The 19480-nt window shown below is 50.1% G+C and overlaps 1 protein-coding gene across 3 annotated transcripts in view; it reads left to right on the top strand.

The window, feature by feature from the left end:
- TNKS2 (tankyrase 2) overlaps positions 1-19480 on the top strand; it is a 146039-nt gene that overhangs the window by 100044 nt on the left and 26515 nt on the right. For 2 of the 3 annotated variants that reach the window (XM_075348759.1, XM_075348761.1), the window contains exons 16-22: positions 7836-8055; positions 8260-8369; positions 8856-9044; positions 11458-11710; positions 12983-13065; positions 13897-14017; positions 14288-14385. In XM_075348759.1, coding sequence (XP_075204874.1) covers positions 7836-8055; positions 8260-8369; positions 8856-9044; positions 11458-11710; positions 12983-13065; positions 13897-14017; positions 14288-14385 — 1074 coding nt within the window. The remainder of the gene's footprint in view (positions 1-7835; positions 8056-8259; positions 8370-8855; positions 9045-11457; positions 11711-12982; positions 13066-13896; positions 14018-14287; positions 14386-19480) is intronic. The other variant, XM_075348762.1, reaches the window with a different exon arrangement.

The following is a 19480-nucleotide window of genomic DNA, read 5'->3' on the forward strand; positions in this document are numbered from 1 at the left end:
GACCCAGACAATTGGGTGTATAGCTATTGCCTCTGGAGGCCACACAAAGTATTACACTTAAAAGTGTAAGGCCCCTCCCCTTCTGGCTATACACCCCCAGTGGGATCACTGGCTCACCAGTTTTGTGCTTTGTGCGAAGGAGGCAACACATCCACGCATAGCTCCACTTTTTAGTCAGCAGCAGCTGCTGACTATGTCGGATGGAAGAAAAGAGGACACATATAGTGTCCCCAGCATGCTCCCTTCTCACCCCACTGTATGTCGGAGGTGTTTGTAAGGTTGAGGTACCCATTGCGGGTACGGCGGCAGGAGCCCACATGCTGATTCCTTCCCCATCCCTTTTTACAGGGCTCTGGGTGAAGTGGGATTTACCGGTCTCCAGGCACTGAGACCGTGCTCCATCTACAGCCCCTGGAGAAGATGCTGGATGGAGCGGAGTACATCAGGGACATGGCCCTGCTTCCTCAAGGTACTCTGTGTCCCCGTGCATTTGGCGCTCACACCGCAGCATGCTGGGTGTTGTAGTGCGCCGGGGGACATCAGCGCTGCGGCGCCTGTGCCATGGCCTCATTCAGCTTCGCTGAAGCAGGCTCACTTATGGGAATTGGTCGCGCCGGCCGCTGGGACTGCGGCGCGGCTGGCACTTGTAGTGCGCCGGGGACTTCAGCGCGGCCTGCGCTTTTACGGCGGCCGCGCTGATAACTAGAGTCCCCGGCTTTTGCGGCCTGCTTCCGTTCGTTCCCGCCCCCAGACCTGCCAGTCAGGAGAGGGGCGGGACGCTAGCCACTTCTAGGAATCGGTCGCGCCGGCCGCTGGGACTGCGGCGCGGCTGGCACTTGTGGTGCGCCGGGGACTTCAGCGCGGCCCGCGCTTTTACGGCGGCCGCGCTGATAACTAGAGTCCCCGGCTTTTGCGGCCTGCTTCCGTTTGTTCCCGCCCCCAGACCTGCCAGTCAGGAGAGGGGCGGGACGCTGGCCACTTCTAGGAATCGGTCGCGCCGGCCGCTGGGACTGCGGCGCGGCTGGCACTTGTGGTGCGCCGGGGACTTCAGCGCGGCCCGCGTTTTTACGGCGGCCGCGCTGTTAACTCGAGTCCCCGGCTTCTGGGCCTAGTCTCCCTTCGTTACCGCCCACAGCCCTGACAGTCAGGGTAGGGGCGTGACGCTGCATAGCACAGCAGCGCTGAGAGCTGGAGTATGTTTTGCATACTCCACCCCTCTCACTGTGTGCACTGTGAATCCGGATTCCCGCACTTTCTCAGGCACGCCCACGGCTTCCTTCTCTACAAGGACGCCGGCAGCCATTAGTGTCAGTTTCTGTACGATACAGAGACAAGTCTGGAAGACCCTGGCATTCTGATAGTCACACAATCGCTGCAACAGGCGTTAAGCAGCACCTGTGGTGCTAACCCCACTAGTGCAGAAGTGCACTTATAGATATGCTTGTACTATATACATTGCACTGTTTGGTCGCACGTTGTATATACCCTCCTGGATTATGCGGAGGAGTTATCAGCATATTCTCTGTGTAAAACAAAGGTGCAGAACCACATGTTTTTCTATACAGCTGGTACAGCATGTACGGCTATACGGCCGGCAGGTTACATAGACTCCCATTGTATGCACTAATGGCCAGGGGATGAGGACGGTGTCTGCAGTATTTACTGACAGTTTTTCTGAGACTATGGCTATGATACTAGAAGCCTAGCAGTCCGGACATGTCTCTCACAACATGGGCACTGTTGAATCATTGATCCATGGCCCCCCTCAGTGTGAACAACTAACAGCTCCGGGAATGTCACACGCATCCCAGAGTCACGGCTCTGCACGGACGTCAGTCCCAGACAGCCTAAGCGGGCTCACTATGAGCGGCCTCGGTTTCATCAGGGTCCTAGCAGAAGGACTCGCTGTGTAATGAGGCGGAAGTAGCGGCTCAGGATTCTGATCCTGAGACCGCTCTCAATCTGGATACACCTGATCGTGACGCCATAGTAAATAATCTTATAGCGTCCATCTATAGAATGTGGGTTATTTCTCACAGCTCCTCCAGTGGAGGAGTCAGCTTCACGTATTTTTCTGGACCACTCTGCCTTCAGAGAGGCAGTCCAGGAACACCACGCTTATCCAGATATGCGCTTCTCCAAACGGCTTAGGATACACGTTATCCCTGTCCCCTGACTTGGTCAGGGACTGGACCCAGTGTCTCAAGCGGCATCCTCCAATCTCCAGGCTTGTAGCTAGATCCATAGTTGCAGTGGGAGATGGAACTGCTGTTGGCTCCGGCATTCTCTCCCTTGGGGCACTCCAAGCTATTTCAGCTTGTCTTACACAGATTGACACGGTTACACGTACATCTGTGCCGCAGGTGGCATCCTTAACCTCTCAAATGTCTGCATTTGCTTCTTACGCGATTCAGATTGTCCTGGACTCTGCGAACCGTGCGGCGGTAGCCTCCGCTACTCCGTGTTTTTAAGCAGAGCCTGGTCTGCTCGTTAAGTGAATGGAAGGCAGATTCTGCTTCCAAAAAAGGTTGCCTACCAGTTGCCTTTTTCTGCTGACCGACTGTTTGGTGAATGTAACCATTAAACAGTCCAGGGGTAAGGATTCATCCTTTCCTCAGCCCGGACACAACAAACCCCAACAGAGCAAGAGGCAGTCGGGGTTTTCGGCCTTTTCGAGGCTCGGGCAGGTCCCATTTTTCCTCGTCCAATGTGGACTCAAAAGGATCAGAGGAGCTCAGATTCTTAGCGGGCTCAGTCACGCCCAAAAAATCGACAGTCTGAAAACCCGCTTCCAAGGCGGCTTCCTCATGACTTGCGGCCTCGGTCGGTAGCAGGCTCTCCCGCCTTGGCGATATTTAGCTGCCATAGGTCAATGACCATTGAGTGTGAGACATTTTGTCTCACGGGTACAGGATAGAGCTCACTTCTCGTCCTCCAACTCGATTCTTCAGAATTTCTCCACCTCCCGGCCGAGCCGCTGCTCTTCTGCAAACAGGGTGCACTCTATAGGCAGAAAGAGTGATGACCCCCGTTCCTCTTCAGGAACAAGGTCACGGTTTTTACCCCAAATTCTTTGCGGTACCTATAACAACGGGCCGTTCCATCCCGTTCTGGATCTAAAAATGCTCAGCAAGCTCGTGGACACCAGGCGGTTCCGGATGGAATCACTCCGCCTCAAGGTCCCAAGGATATTTCCTAGCATCATTAGGCATCAAGGATGCTTATCCACACGTGCCGATTGATCCAGAGCACTAGCGTTTCTACGCTTCGTTATAGGAGACGAACACCTTCTGTTCGTAGCTCTACCTTCCGGCTAGCGACAGTCCCTCTGGTCTTCGCCAAGGTCAGGGCAGCAGTAGTCACAGTCCTGCACTCTCAGAGTCACTCTGTGATCCCGTATTTAGACGATCTACTTGTCAAGGCACTCTCTTAGGAAACATGCCAACACTGCCCGAACGTTGCGCTGGAGACTCTCTAAAGTTTTGGGTGGATCATCAACTTTTCAAAGTCAGATCCGACCCCGACCCTATCGATAACATATCTAGGCATAGAGTTTCTTACTCTCTCAGCGATAGTGAAGCTTCCGCTAGACAAACAGCATTCACTACGGGCTGCAAGCTCTTCTTTAAGAACCAGTCGCACACATTGAGACGCCTCATGCACTTCCTACGTAAGATGGTAGCAATGGAGGCAGTTCCTTTCGCGCAGTTTTACTGCGTCCACTACAATGGGACATTCTCCGCCAATGGGACGAGGAGTCGACGTCCCTCAACAGAGTCGTCGTTCTTTCTCAGGCGGCCAAGGAATCTCTACGGGGGTGGCTTCTTCCCACCTCTTGGTCAAAAAGAAGGTCCTTCCTATCCCCATCCTGGGCGATAGTTACGGCAGACGCGAGTCTATCAGGGTGGGGAGCAGTTTCTCTCCACTACAGCGCTCAGGGTACGTGGACTCAGCAAGAGTCCACCCTTCAGATCAATGTTCTTGAACACAGAGCAGTGTATCTTGCCCTACAAACCTTCCAACAGCGGCTGGAAAGCAAGCATATCCGACTTCAGTCGGACAGCTCCACAGCGGTGGCATACATCAACCACCAAGGAAGAACGCGCAACCGGCAAGCCTTCCAGGAAGTCCGGCAGGTTCTGATGTGGGTGGAAGACACGGCATCCACCATATCCACAATTCACATCCCAAGTGTGGAAACTAGGAAGCTGACTTCCTAAGTCGCTGAGGTGTGGCCGAAAGAGTATGGTCTCCTCACCCGGACGGGTTTCAGGAGATCTGGCGCCGCTGACAGAGGCCGGACGTCGATCTAATGGCGTCACGGCACAACAACAATGTGCCAGCTTCATGGCACGGTTTCACAATCATCGAGCTCTGGCGGCAAACGCCTTAGTTCAGCATTGGTCGCAGTTCCAGCTACCTTAGGTGCCACCTCTGGCATTGTTGCCCAGAGTACTGCGCTAGATCAAGACCGACTGCGGCCGCGCCATCCTCGTCGCTACAGATTGGCCGAGGATGTTGTGGTACTCGGTTCTGTGGTGCCTCACGGTAGGCTAACCGGGGGCACTACCAGACCAATCAGACTGGCTGTCTCAAGGGCCATTCTTCCATTTGAACAGGACGTGGAAGATATTCTTATCTCGGTGCTCGGCGCAGGGTGTTTCTCCCTGGCCGGTTGCATCGTCTATGTTTCCTTCCTTCCTGCAATCTAGGTAGGAAAATGGGTTGTCGCTCAGTTCCCTTTAGGGACAAGTCTCAGCGCTATCTGTATTTTTCAGAAACGACGACTTCCTCAGGTACGCACGTTCCTACGGGGAGTTTGTCTTCTCAGCACTCCGTACAAGCGGCCGTTAGAGCCCTGAGATCTGAACAAGGTTCTAATTGCTCTCCAGATGCCGCCTTCCGAGCCTTTGAAAGATGTCTCCCTTCCCGCTTTTCACGGGAAGTGGCCTTCTAGTAACGGTCTCGTCTCTTAGGACTGTGTCCGAGCTGGCAACGCTCTCATACAAACTCCCTTCCTGGTCCTTCACCAGGACAGGGTAGTTCTGCGTCCGGTTCCGGAATTTCTCCCTAAGGTGGTATCCCACTTTCATATCAATCAGGATATCACCTCACCTTCTTTGTGTCCTCGTCCAGTCCACCAATTTCAGAAAGATTTGCATCTGTTGGTTCTGGTGAGAGCACTCAGGTTCTACTTCCCGCATGGCGCTCCTGCGCCACCCGGATGCACTCTTTGTCCTTGTCGCTGGTCGGCGTAAACAGTCGCAAGCTTCCAAATCCACCCTTGCTCGGGGGATCGAGGAACCAATTCTTGAAACCTACAGTTCTACTGGGCTTCTGGTTCTCTCAAGGCCGAAGGCCCATTCTATCAGAGCCGTGGGTGCATCCTGGACATTACGGCACCAGGCTACGGCTCAGCAGGTGTGTCAGGCACCTACCTGATTGGGTCTGCATACTTTTACCAAGCATTTTCAGGTGCATACCTACGCTTCGGCAGACGCCAGCCTAGATAGATAAGTCCTTCAGGCGGCAATTGCCCACCTGTAGGAAAGGGCTGTTTGACGGCCCTATCACGAGGTATTCTTTTACCCACCCAGGGACTGCTTTTGGACGTCCCAATTGTCTGGGTCTCCCAATTAGGAGCGAAAAAGAAGAAGGGAATTTTGTTTACTTACCGTAAATTCCTTTTCTTCTAGCTCCAATTGGGAGACCCAGCACCCGCCCTGTTTTCTCTGGGTTTTTCTGTTTTTTCGGGTACACATGTTGTTCATGTGGTATGGTTCAGTTCTCCGATGTTTCCTCGGATTAAATTGGTCTTTAAACCAGTTATTGGCTTTCCTCCTTCTTGCTTTGGCACTAAAACTGGTGAGCCAGTGATCCCACTGGGGGTGTATAGCCAGAAGGGGAGGGGCCTTACACTTTTAAGTGTAATACTTTGTGTGGCCTCCAGAGGCAATAGCTATACACCCAATTGTCTGGGTCTCCCAATTGGAGCTAGAAGAAAAGGAATTTACGGTAAGTAAACAAAATTCCCTTCTTTTGGGAACCGTTTTTACAGCGTACGTTGTGTGGTAAAAATTACATCACAATATGATCCTACTCATAAGTACAATTACGGTAATGCCAAATTGTCCAGTTTTTTTTTTTAGTTTTTTTGAGTGGTGGGAAAAAAAAATAAAATTAGTTTTTTGTCACCATTTTTTGATCTTTTAGTCAATGAATCCGTGTGATGGCTTATTTTTTCACAAGACGACTTTTTTTTATTGATACCATTTTGGGAAATATGACATTTTGATCGCTTGTTACATGATTTTTTGTTTTATTTGATCGCCCTACCCCCCCCCAAAAAAAATTTGGTGTTCTTTAATTTTTTCGTTGTCTAGAGCAACCCATCAGCAACCTTCACTCGTCATGGGTGCGCTGATGGGTGCAAAGAATGAAGCATCAAAGATTATGAGCAAAGATTAGCACACAGTTTTGCTTTAAAAGAATTCCTGCTGCTCTCTGCAATCAGTCCTCATGTATGTACAGATCAAAAAGTAATGGCTGAGAATGCTGAAGACACAGGGCTTCTTTGTGGAGCACCATGTTCTGTACTAGTAGATTGCCCATTCCCAGATGGGCATAGTGTAATAGAAAATGCATCCACTTAAGGGTCTAGTTCTTGGGACAACGACTGCAATCTACATATGTAAATATCCAAGTATACTAAAATTACTTAGTGCAATTAGGAGCAATAGTTATTTTGTAAAGGCATCAGTCACTTCGTACACTGAGGACAAAGCGTGGTTTGGTGTAGAAGGAGCTGCGCTCTGCTACACTAAGTGCAGGGTGCAGTTTGAGTGACAAGGCTGACTTCGTCATCCTCCTCCCCCTGCACTTTGATATAGGCTGGATCCACTGGCACACCAATCTGGGAGGCAAGCACTCTCCAACCCCCCCCCCCCTACTCACACGACCATCCCACCTTCTTCACCCTTCACCCATTCTTGCCATAGGAGGCTCTTACCATTGACCCAGTTTCTATGTACCCTTGTCATGCTGTACGTCTTTATACAGCGCTCTGATGAGGGTGGTGAATGCAGCAGGCGCCGCTGGTCACACGTTGGTAAAGTGGGAGCAGCTGAGTCACGTTCTTGGGTTAGTCTAGTGGGAGCCACTCTCCACCACACTACTGAGTGCACAGCCCAGAGGAGTGACGTTTGGATGAGACTGCTTCCTCCTTCCCTGCTGCTTGATACCGCACACATCACACTGTACATCCCTGTATACCTCTTTAATGGGCGCTGACTGTGAGTGTAACCGGAGCCGCAATCAACTGCACTCGTGCGAGGTTGGCATCACATTGGTTTCTCTCAACCATCAACCCCATGGGTGAGCCAGAGTCTTCTACAGGGCAAATAATTTGCTCTCAAATCTCCCTTTATTGGCCACATACTTCAATGCCTTAGTGTGTATTGTAGTCATTATTATTATTATTATTATTATTATTATTAATAATTATGATCGTGCCATTTGTTCCATGGCACTTTACATGTGAAAGGGGTATACAAAATAGGGACAGGTACAATAATCATGAACAATACAAGGCACAGACAGGTACAGGAGGAAAGAGGACCTTGCCCGCGAGGGCTCACCGTCATCCAACCAATATTTTGGTGATAAACAGACACAACATTATAAAACCTATCAGGCAATATACAGAATATTATATATTATGTATAGTCTTCCTTTGTACATATAGTGATGATATGTGGATTATTTACAAATTAAAATCACATCAGTATCCAAGATTTAAGTAACACTGAGTTTTTCTTCTCCTCCCTTGTGAACAGCATGGAGCTGATTCATCAAAGAAGAACCGAGATGGGAACACTGCTTTGGATCTGGTGAAGGACGGAGATACAGACATCCAGGATCTTCTGCGAGGAGATGCTGCCTTACTAGATGCTGCTAAGCGAGGCTGCGTGGCCCGAGTTAAAAAATTGTGCACCCTGGAAAATGTCAACTGCAGGGATACACAGGGCAGGCATTCGACTCCATTACATTTAGCTGGTCAGTATTGGTGAGCGGGAATCATCCCTTATGTTAAGTTGCTGAGTACACGGTTCTTGGTTCTGTATCCCTCAGGATCATTTCTTCATATGTGCTGTAGCTAAATGATGTAGTAACCTCTTTATGTAATGTCTGTACATGGCTGTAAATCTGAGACTGCTGTGATACAGAAGTATGATCTTTTTTTTTTTCTGTTTTTACAAGCTGGCTACAATAACCTAGAGGTTGCCGAATACTTGCTCCAACATGGCGCTGACGTAAATGCTCAAGATAAAGGAGGACTAATCCCATTGCACAATGCAGCGTCTTACGGGGTACGTCTCCAAAGTGTGACTAGAATTCTGTGGAGATTATTAAAGTCCATTACTTAGGCACATATTCACACAGGCACACGTTCAGTCTAGACTAATCTGCTCAGTGCCCATAAATTCTGCTAATGCCAGATTTACCAGTTATAAAGTGAAAATATACATGTATTTTATTAGCCAACAGCATTTCTGGCTTAAAAGAAAAAACACCGCCACAAATACCATATTTGATGGGCAGATGCAGCCATGCCCCATCTCCTCCCAGTTTGGCAGAACTGGTGTGAAAATGTCTGAAGACATTTATGGGCACCTCTGAGTTTTCTAAGCGATATATGACAGTTTTTTGGCATAAAGGTGTCCCTGAATAACCCCCTTTGGTGTGTGAATTCAGTTAGTTTATGCTTTTGAACAAATAATACTTATATTAATCTATGATACTGTGCGCTATAGGTAGTTCTGTTGTACTAACCATCCGGATGTTGTTGTTTGCAGCATGTGGACGTGGCCGCTTTGCTTATAAAATACAATGCATGTGTTAATGCCACTGACAAGTGGGCTTTCACCCCTCTGCATGAAGCTGCTCAGAAAGGAAGGACGCAGCTCTGCGCCCTGCTCCTGGCACATGGGGCAGACCCTACTCTGAAAAATCAAGAGGGACAAACCTCATTAGACTTGGTTGGAGTAAGTATTAATAATGTTACTGAGACTGTGTATTCCTCACAAAATGACAGCATTTTGTAAGAATGAAAACACCTGAGGTTCTTCACTACTCTTAATCTATCATATTGTAAATGTCGCAGTAGGTGATGCGTGCTCTTTTTTTTCTGTTTACTTATTACCAAATTATTTTTCATCAGAAATGTCGGGGGTTTTTTAATACCGGATTTTTTGGACTATAAGACGCACCCAAGTTTTAGAAGTGTAAAATAGGGAAAAAAATTTCTAAAGCAAAAAATGTGGTAAAATATTTAATAACCTAAATAACATACTGGAATATTTCACCAACGTAACTAAACAATTCAACAGTAGTATTATCAGGGGGATCTGCCGCTGACACTGTTATGGGGGATCTGCTGCTATTATGACCTCTTTCCCCAGCAGATCTCATCCCATGTGCTCCTTTTTCCCCTGCAGATCCTGCCCCATGTGGCTCTTTTTCCCACATAGTTCCCTTCTTATGCGGCTCCTCTCCCCTGCAGATCCCGTCCCATGTGGCTCCTTTTCCCATATAGTTCCCATCTTATGCAGCCTCCTCTCCCCTGCAGATCCTGCCCCATGTGGCTCCTTTTCCCATGTAGTTCCCATCTTATGCAGCCTCCTCCTCTCCCCTGCAGATCCTGTCCCATGTGGCTCCTTTTCCCATATAGTTCCCATCTTATGCGGCTCCTCTCCCCTGCAGATCCCGTCCCATGTGCCCCTTTTTCCCCATATAGTTCCCATCTTATGCGGCTCCTCTCCCCTGCAGATCCTGTCCCATGTGGCTCCTTTTCCCACATAGTTCCCATCTTATGCGGCTCCTCTCCCCTACAGATCCTGTCCCATGTGGCTCCTTTTCCCATATAGTTCTCATCTTATGCGGCTCCTCCTCTCCCCTGCAGATCCTGTCCCATGTGGCTCCTTTTCCCATATAGTTCCCATCTTATGCAGCCTCCTCCTCTCCCCTGCAGATCCTGTCCCATGTGGCTCCTTTTCCCATATAGTTCCCATCTTATGCGGCTCCTCTCCCCTGCAGATCCCGTCCCATGTGCCCCTTTTTCCCCATATAGTTCCCATCTTATGCGGCCTCCTCTCCCCTGCAGATCCTGTCCCATGTGGCTCTTTTTCCCATATAGTTCCCTTCTTATGCGGCTCCTCTCCCCTGCAGATCCTGCCCCATGTGGCTCCTTTTCCCATATAGTTCCCATCTAATGCGGCCTCCTCTCCCCTGCAGATCCTGTCCCATGTGGCTCCTTTTTCCATATAGTTCCCATCTTATGCGGCCTCCTCTCCCCTGCAGATCCCGTCCCATGTGCCCCTTTTTCCATATAGTTCCCATCTTATACGGCTCCTCTCCCCTGCAGATCCTGTCCCATGTGGCTCCTTTTCCCATATAGTTCCCATCTTATACGGCTCCTCTCCCCTGCAGATCCTGTCCCATGTGGCTCCTTTTCCCATATAGTTCTCATCTTATGCGGCTCCTCTCCCCTGCAGATCCTGTCCCATGTGGCTCCTTTTCCCATATAGTTCCCATCTTATGCAGCCTCCTCCTCTCTTCTGCAGATCCTGTCCCCTGTGGCTCCTTTTCCCATATAGTTCCCATCTTATGCGGCTCCTCTCCCCTGCAGATCCCGTCCCATCTGCCCCTTTTTCCCCATATAGTTCCCATCTTATGCGGCCTCCTCTCCCCTGCAGATCCTGTCCCATGTGGCTCCTTTTCCCATATAGTTCCCATTTTATGCGGCCTCCTCTCCCCTGCAGATCCTGTCCCATGTGGCTCCTTTTCCCATATAGTTCCCATCTTATGCGGCCTCCTCTCCCTGCAGATCCCGTCCCATGTGCCCCTTTTTCCATATAGTTCCCATCTTATACGGCTCCTCTCCCCTGCAGATCCTGTCCCATGTGGCTCCTTTTCCCATATAGTTCTCATCTTATGTGGCTCCTCTCCCCTGTAGATTCTTGTCGCCCTTCATTTTCGGCTCACTGAGCGCTTCCCTGCTCCAAGCACCGGCGGCCTTTTCTCTGTCTTCCTCCGCGGCACTCTGCAGGCACACTGACTCTGGCAGGCGGCCGCAGGATGAGCAACCTCACCACGCTGCCGTGACCTCTGCAGCGTCAGCAGTCGCTGCACGCCAGGTCAGGGAGCAGACCGGCTCCGCTGAATCCAGAAGTGCGGCGTATACAGAGGTACGGGGATTCATTTGTGTTAGTGTCTTAAAGACACTAACACAAGTGAATACAGAGAACCGGATCGCCGGAGCCACAATCATATATTCAGATTAGAAGACGCACCCCCCACTTTCCTCCAAAATTTGGGGGGAAAAGTGCGTCTTATAGTCCGAAAAATACGGTACTTAGGAAACTGCGCCCTTATTAACTTCTTTGTTTCTTTAATCAGGCAGATGATGTACGGGCCCTCCTGGCAGCAGCTATGCCTTCAGCTGCTCTACCAACGTTTTATAAACCACAAGTGATCAATGTCTCCCAGCCCACAAACCCATCGGCGGCAGCTTTGTCATCTGCACCCTCCAGTCCGCCAACTCTCTCCGCTGCCAGCAGCTTGGACAACTTGGCTGTCAGCTTCCCTGATGTGCCATCTGGAAGTAGTGGCGTTGCAGAGGGAGCTGTTGGTTTAGAGAGAAAAGAAGATGGTAAGTGACTGTGCAAATAATGCTGGTGAAGATACATAAAGGGGCTGTCCACCAGATAAAGATACAATGTGATTACAATTAAATTGTTTAAACTGTTTGGTATACTAAATACTGTGATAGCATTGTTTGATACCATCTGAGGTGGCAGAGCCATATGATTTATATATGACTGTCCCAAAGACGAGGAATGGAGTGGAGGTTTGCATGTGAAATTGTGCCTCATCTCAAATGTGACACTTAAAGGGAACCTGCCCCTTGGAAAAATGTTATTAACCTGCAGATATGAGGTTAATAGCATTCTTAACCTCCCCGGAGCCTGCACAGTAAACCCTGCTCCCGGGAAGAAGAGAACTTAAATCCCCCCCTTTCCCCCTTGCAGAATTCCAGTTTGTCACAGGGCCGCGGTGTCTGTGCTGGTTCAGTCACTGCTGTTTATGGAGAGTGGTGGTTGTAACTGTTTTCCCCTATGCTGACAAACAGCTGGTTTTAATGCTGAGCTGGCTGTCAGTCAGTGTGGGGTGCGGCTACAGCTGCCACTCTCCATACACTGAGCAGTGACTGAACCAGCGCCACCCCTGTGAGTGAAACCGAAACTCTATCAGTAATATTAAAGTTAATTTCTTCCCCCCAGCGTGGTTAAGGCTCTGTGCCCACGTAGTGTATTTTCATGCAGTTACGCTGCGTTCTGCACCGCAGCGTAACTGCATGCGTCCTGCGTCCCCAGCATAATATATGAAGATTGTGCCTAATCCATGCCCATGTGGCGTATTAGAACTCAGCGCTTCGGTTGTTGCCGAAGCGCTGCGTTCTAAGGAGGGACATGTCACTTCTTTCATGCGCTTTGCATGCAGCCCCCGCTCTGTCTATGGGAGGGGCTGCATCCAGAGCGCATGAAGTCGGCTTTTCAGTACGCACTGTTTCTGTAGCGATTTGAAGCGCACTTGTGCTGTTCAAATCGCTGCAGAAATTTTTGCAGGGACAGAACGCAACGTGGGCACATAGCCTTACTGTGCAGGTGCCGGGCAGGTTTAGAATGCAATTAACCTGCAGACTAACCCCATATTTGTAGGATAATAGCATTTTTTTTATAGGTGATAGGTTCCCTTTAAAAACCGCATTGTCTACATTGGTAGACCCCAGTAAGGTGATACCTTACATACTTGGATATAGCGAGTACTGTTCAGATTCCTAGCATATGCCTAGCAGTATTTAGACTTGGTTGCACAGATAATGATAAAGGTGTTAACCTTTTTGTTTTTTTCCTCTTTTAAGTGCCTGGCATGGATTTCAGTATCAATCAGTTTTTGAGGAACCTTGGACTTGAGCACTTAATTGACATCTTTGAGAGGGAGCAGGTAGGTAGTAAGCCCAATATTGTACCGTTACCAGATGAAACCTTCTACATCGGCTAAATTCTTACACTCATCCGATCTATTACAGCGTCACCATTGTATTATTGGGCAGGTTTTATAACCATAGTAAATTTAAGGAATACTGACATGCAATTTACTAAGTTACTGTATAAATGGCTTGGCCCATCTTCATCAGGAATGCACTGCCTCGCAGCATCTTACTAAGGGCCGTTTCACATTTGCGCTATTTTAACGGATTCGGGCTCCGTCACAAATACAGTACAGTTAATTTATTTACAGTGGAAGCGCGACATCGTGTGGACACAAGCGGGTACTGCATGACACACACACATGCCATAGTAACGCGCTTCAAATGTAAATAAATGAACTGTACTACATTAGTGACTGATTCCATTTGCGTCAAAACAACGCAAGTGTGAAACTAGCCTTACCAGTGGGCTCCTGGATCGCTGGCCCAAACCGCACACAGATGGAGCTTTCCCTCTGCAGCATCGGAGGAGCGCTCAATCCAGAGAATTGTACAGCTTCAAAGCAGAACTTACCAGCTCTATTGGAAAGCGCTTATATGCACTCTGCTCCTTACCTTTGAGATCGGCCACCACTGATTAGACTACAGAGGTGGTCGGTAACCGAGGCAACGAGCTGTACACAATCAAATGTAACACAACTGTGTTCTCTGAGAATGGAGACTATTTTCAATAAAAAATACATTGCAAAGTTCCTTGTTTTCACACTCGTGTTGTATGGAGATGAATAATTCCAGCCCACCAGCAGCTTTATCCATGTTACGTTCTCTATACTGTCTGTTTACAGATAACACTAGATGTCGTTATTGAGATGGGACACAAAGAATTCAAGGAGATCGGTATTAATGCGTACGGACACAGACATAAGATCATAAAAGGCGTAGAGAGGTTGATATCAGGCCAACAAGGTAATGGGTAACCTCTTTATGGTTTTTGTGCAATGAAAAGTTTAGAATATTGACTAATGCAACATTGAGCTCATGACATTCAGCTATGATCAATGTACGATCTCATGTCCATATATTGATGATGTTTTATAGCAGAAGTGAATCCTGTGTATTATTGGTTTTGATGTTTTGCCTTTTATTGGTTTGTTTAGTTTCGGGTAGATTTTTGGTCTCTGACATTGTGTGATGTACACGTGTCACATTCACTGATTTATGATCTCGGATTTCTAGGCTTGAATCCATACTTGACACTGAACACTTCAAACAGTGGGACTATATTAATCGACCTTGCGCCAGATGATAAGGAGTTTCTATCTGTGGATGAAGAGGTATTTGTTTTATTAGTGATCCCTCCTTAATTTTATATACATATATAAGGTATTGGTAAGTTACTTAAAAAATCAGTGAAGTCCCCTGCTGCAGGGAGCTCGAAATACAGCTAAATCTTATGTTCCTGGTTATGGTTGCCCTTTTACCGTGTAAGCCTTGCTGTAATAAGATTTATGATGCTGCCGGTGGGTTATCATGGCACGTGTTTCTTCCATTACTAAACATTGACCAGAACGGGGACAAAAAGCAAAGACTTACATGCCAAAGCTTGCAACTAAAAAGACAAAACAGCAAAAAAATTCTAAATATTTTTTGAGGTATTTTCCATATCAATATGGCCATAATACCTGTCCAGTAGCCACGTCACGGCATTGTATTGGGCCCCACTAAAACGACATTTCTTCAGCGCTCTATTGGGAGACCCAGACGATTGGGGTATAGCTACTGCCCTCCGGAGGCCACACAAAGCACTACACTAAAAAGTGCAAGGCCCCTCCCCTTCTGGCTATACCCCCCCGTGGTATCACGGGTTCTCCAGTTTTCAAGCTTTGTGCGAAGGAGGTCAGACATCCACGCATAGCTCCACAGATTTTAGTCAGCAGTAGCTGCTGACTATTTCGGATGGAAGAAAAGAGGGCCCATATAGGGCCCCCAGCATGCTCCCTTCTCACCCGTGGATGGTGTTGTAAGGTTGAGGTACCTATTGCTGGTACAGGGGCTGGAGCCCCACATGCTGTTTTCCTTCCACATCCCCTTGTAGGGCTCTGTGGAAGTGGGATCCTGCCGGCCTCTAAGCTCTGACGCCGGGCTCCATCCACAGACCCATAGAACCTGATGGATTCGGAGCATGAGTACAATCAGGGACATGGCCCTGCATCATACAGGTACTCTGTGTCCCCGGCAGGCACAGACACACTCCGGGCTGGCTGGGTGTTGTAGTGCGCCGGGGACCGTGACGTGGGAGTTAGTGTCCCTACAGTTTACTGGGGGACTTTGTAGTGTGGGAACGCAGCGCCGACCCCCACTGGACCGGGCGGCGCTGCTGTGACTTGTGGTGCGCCGGGGACACGCCGACCGCGCTTTTACGGCGGCAGCGTTTATAAATCCAGTCCCCGGCTTTTGCGGCCTAGCTCCGCTTCGTTCCCGCCCCCACCCTGTCAATCAGGGTAGGGGAGAGACGCTGTTTCACCGCAGCGACGAGGGCTGGAGCCTGATTTACATGCTCCAGCCCTCTCACTAGGCACAGAGGGAAGCAGGCTTCCCGCTCTTAGCCAGGAACGCCCAGGGCCCGCCCTCCTCCTCTCTCAGAACGCCGGCAGCCATTACATGCAGTCTGGCTGGAGGAAGGACGCAAGGCTCTGGGAGACCTGGACTAGGGGGCTTTTGGATACCACACACCCGCTCTTAAGCGGGCGGTAAGCGGCATTTCAGCTGGCCCCTCTAGTGCCTCACTGTGTATTGGTGTACTGTGTCACCAGATATATATATTTAGTGATTTCTTGCACTGTGAGGTCGCTTCCTGGCTGGATACCCCAGATCGCTCTGAGGAGGCAGCAACATGTCATCCACAAAACGCAAGGCTGCCAAGGCTAGGGCTGTGTACACTGCGTGTGCTGCATGTGGGGCTGCTCTACCAGCAGGTTCCAAAGACCCACATTGTGTGCAATGCTCAGATCCGGTGCTGCTTCGCCAGCCGGAGTCCGGAGGGGTAGTGACCCAGGCTGAGACGCTTGTAAGTCCTGCCCCGGTGTCAGGGACAGACTTTGCAGCTTTTGCTGATGGAATGTCTGTGACTATGGCAAAAATCCTTGAAACTTTGCAATCCATGACTGGGGCTCAGTCTATGGACACGGCGAGGTCTCTGTCCTCTAATCCCCCTCAGTTGGAATTAGTCCAGACTGCAAGGGGGTCCCCGGCTTCCCAAGCTGAGTATTATGACTCAGATGATAGCCCCAGCCACCCTAAGCGAGCTCGCTGGGAAAGACCCTCAACGTCATCACACTGCTCAGGGTCTCAGCGCAATCAGTCGCCCTGTGATGCGTCTGAAGAGAGTGATCAGGAGTCTTATCCTGGAACCCCTCTCAATCTGGATACCCCGGATGGGGACGCCATGGTAAACGATCTTATCTCAGCCATCAATAGGCTGTTGGATATTTCTCCCCCAGCCCCTTCTGCAGAGGAGGCAGCTGCAGAGCAGGAGAAGTTTCGTTTCCTCTATCCCAAGCGTAAATTGAGTGCTTTCTTGGATCACTCTGACTTCAGAGAATCAATCCAGAAACACGACGCTCATCCAGAAAGGCGTTTCTCTAAACGTTCTAAGGATACACGTTTTCCTTTCCCCCCTGATGTGGTCAAGCGCTGGACCCAGTGTCCAAAAGTAGACCCCCCGATTTCCAAACTTGCAGCTAGATCCATAGTTGCAGTGGAGGATGGCGCTTCACTTAAGGATGCCAATGACAGACAGATGGACCTTTGGTTAAAATCTGTCTATGAAGCTATCGGCGCGTCGTTTGCTCCAGCATTCGCAGCCGTATGGGCACTCCAAGCTATTTCAGCTGGTTTAGCAAAAGTGGATGCTATCATACATCCAGCGGCGCCGCAAGTGGCGTCCCTTACCTCGCAGATGTCTGCGTTTGCGTCTTACGCTATCAATGCGGTCCTAGAATCTACCAGCCGCACCTCAATGGCGTCCGCCAATTCGGTAGTTTTGCGCAGAGCCTTGTGGTTAAAGGACTGGAAAGCAGATGCTGGTTCCAAAAAATGTTTAACCAGCTTGCCTTTATCTAGAGATAGACTGTTTGGCGAGCCATTGGCTGACATCATTAAACAGTCCAAGGGTAAAGACTCTTCCTTACCCCAGCCCAGATCAAACAAACCTCAGCAGAAAAAATGGCAGCAGAGGTTTCAGTCCTTTCGAGGTTCGGGCAAGACACAATTCTCCTCGTCCAAAGGGACTCAGAGGACGCAAAGAGTCTCAGATTCCTGGCGGGCTCACGCACGCCCCAAGAAAGCAAATGGTGGAACCGCTTCCAAAGCGGCTACCTCATGACTTCCAGCCCCCCCCCTCCGCATCTCCGGTTGGGGGCAGGCTCTCCCGCTTTTCCGACATTTGGATGTCACAGGTCAAAGACCGGTGGGTGACAAACATTTTGTCTCGCGGGTACAGAATCGAGTTCAGTTCTCGTCCTCCAGCTCGGTTCTTCAGAACCTCCCCACATCCAGACCGAGCAGATGCCCTGCTGCAGGCGGTGGACTCCCTAAGAGCGGAAGGAGTAGTGGTTCCTGTACCGCCTCAGGAACAAGGGCGAGGGTTTTACTCCAATCTCTTTGTGGTTCCAAAAAAGGACGGCTCGTTCCGTCCTGTTCTGGATCTAAAGCTGCTCAACAAACATGTGCACGCCAGACGGTTCCGGATGGAAACCCTCCGCTCTGTCGTTGCCTCAATGTCTCAAGGAGACTTCCTTGCCTCAATAGACATCAAAGATGCTTATCTCCACGTGCCAATTGCTACAGAACATCAACGTTTTCTACGTTTTGTGATAGGAAACGACCATCTTCAGTTCGTAGCTCTGCCATTCGGTCTGGCGACAGCCCCCCGGGTCTTCACCAAGGTCATGGCGGCGGTGGTAGCAGTCTTGCACTCTCAGGGACACTCGGTGATCCCTTACCTGGACGATCTACTTGTCAAGGCACCCTCTCAAGAGGCATGCCAACTCAGTCTACATGCTACGCTGGAGACTCTACAGACGTTCGGATGGATCATCAACTTTCCAAAGTCGAATCTGTCACCGTCACAGTCGCTAACGTATCTTGGCATGGAGTTTCATACTCGAGCAGCGAGAGTGAAGCTTCCGCTGAGCAAGCAGCGGTCCCTACAGACAGGGGTGCAATCCCTCCTTCAAGGCCAGTCGCACCCCTTACGGTGCCTCATGCACTTCCTCGGGAAGATGGTGGCAGCCATGGAAGCAGTTCCCTTTGCGCAGTTTCATCTGCGTCCACTTCAATGGGACATTCTCCGCCAATGGGACGGGAAGTCAACGTCCCTGGACAGGAAAGTCTCTCTTTCCCAGACGGCCAAGGACTCTCTACAATGGTGGCTCCTTCCCACCTCATTGTCTCAGGGAAGATCCTTCCTGCCCCCATCCTGGGCAGTGGTCACGACAGATGCGAGTCTGTCAGGGTGGGGAGCAGTGTTTCTCCACCACAGGGCCCAGGGGACGTGGACTCCGCAGGAGTCCACCCTTCAGATCAATGTTCTGGAAATCAGGGCAGTGTATCTTGCCCTACTGGCCTTCCAACAGTGGCTGGAAGGAAAGCAGATCCGAATCCAGTCGGACAACTCCACAGCGGTGGCATACATCAACCACCAAGGAGGGACGCGCAGTCGGCAAGCATTCCAAGAAGTCCGGCGCATCCTAATGTGGGTGGAGGACACAGCCTCCACCATATCCGCGGTTCACATCCCAGGCGTAGAAAATTGGGAAGCAGACTTCCTCAGTCGCCAGGGCATGGACGCAGGGGAGTGGTCCCTTCACCCGGACGTGTTTCAGGAAATCTGTCGCCGATGGGGAGTGCCGGACGTCGATCTAATGGCGTCCCGGCACAACAACAAGGTCCCGGCATTCATGGCGAGGTCGCGCGATCAAAGAGCTCTGGCGGCAGACGCATTAGTTCAAGATTGGTCGCAGTTCCGGCTCCCATACGTCTTCCCACCTCTGGCACTCTTGCCCAGAGTGTTACGCAAGATCAGATCCGATTGCAGCCGCGTCATACTCGTCGCCCCAGACTGGCCGAGGAGGTCGTGGTATCCGGATCTGTGGCATCTCACGGTCGGTCGACCGTGGTCACTGCCAGACCGACCAGACTTACTGTCCCAAGGGCCGTTTTTCCATCAGAATTCTGCGGCCCTGAACCTGACTGTGTGGCCATTGAGTCCTGGATCCTAGCGTCCGCAGGATTATCTCAAGGAGTCGTAGCCACAATGAGACAAGCTAGGAAGTCAACGTCTGCTAAGATCTACCACAGAACGTGGAAGATTTTCTTATCCTGGTGCTCTGCACAGAGAGTATCCCCTTGGCCATTTGCATTGCCCAA

Source organism: Anomaloglossus baeobatrachus, chromosome 5, assembly GCF_048569485.1.
Source record: "Anomaloglossus baeobatrachus isolate aAnoBae1 chromosome 5, aAnoBae1.hap1, whole genome shotgun sequence".
In the NCBI taxonomy this organism is placed as follows: Eukaryota; Metazoa; Chordata; class Amphibia; order Anura; family Aromobatidae; genus Anomaloglossus; species Anomaloglossus baeobatrachus.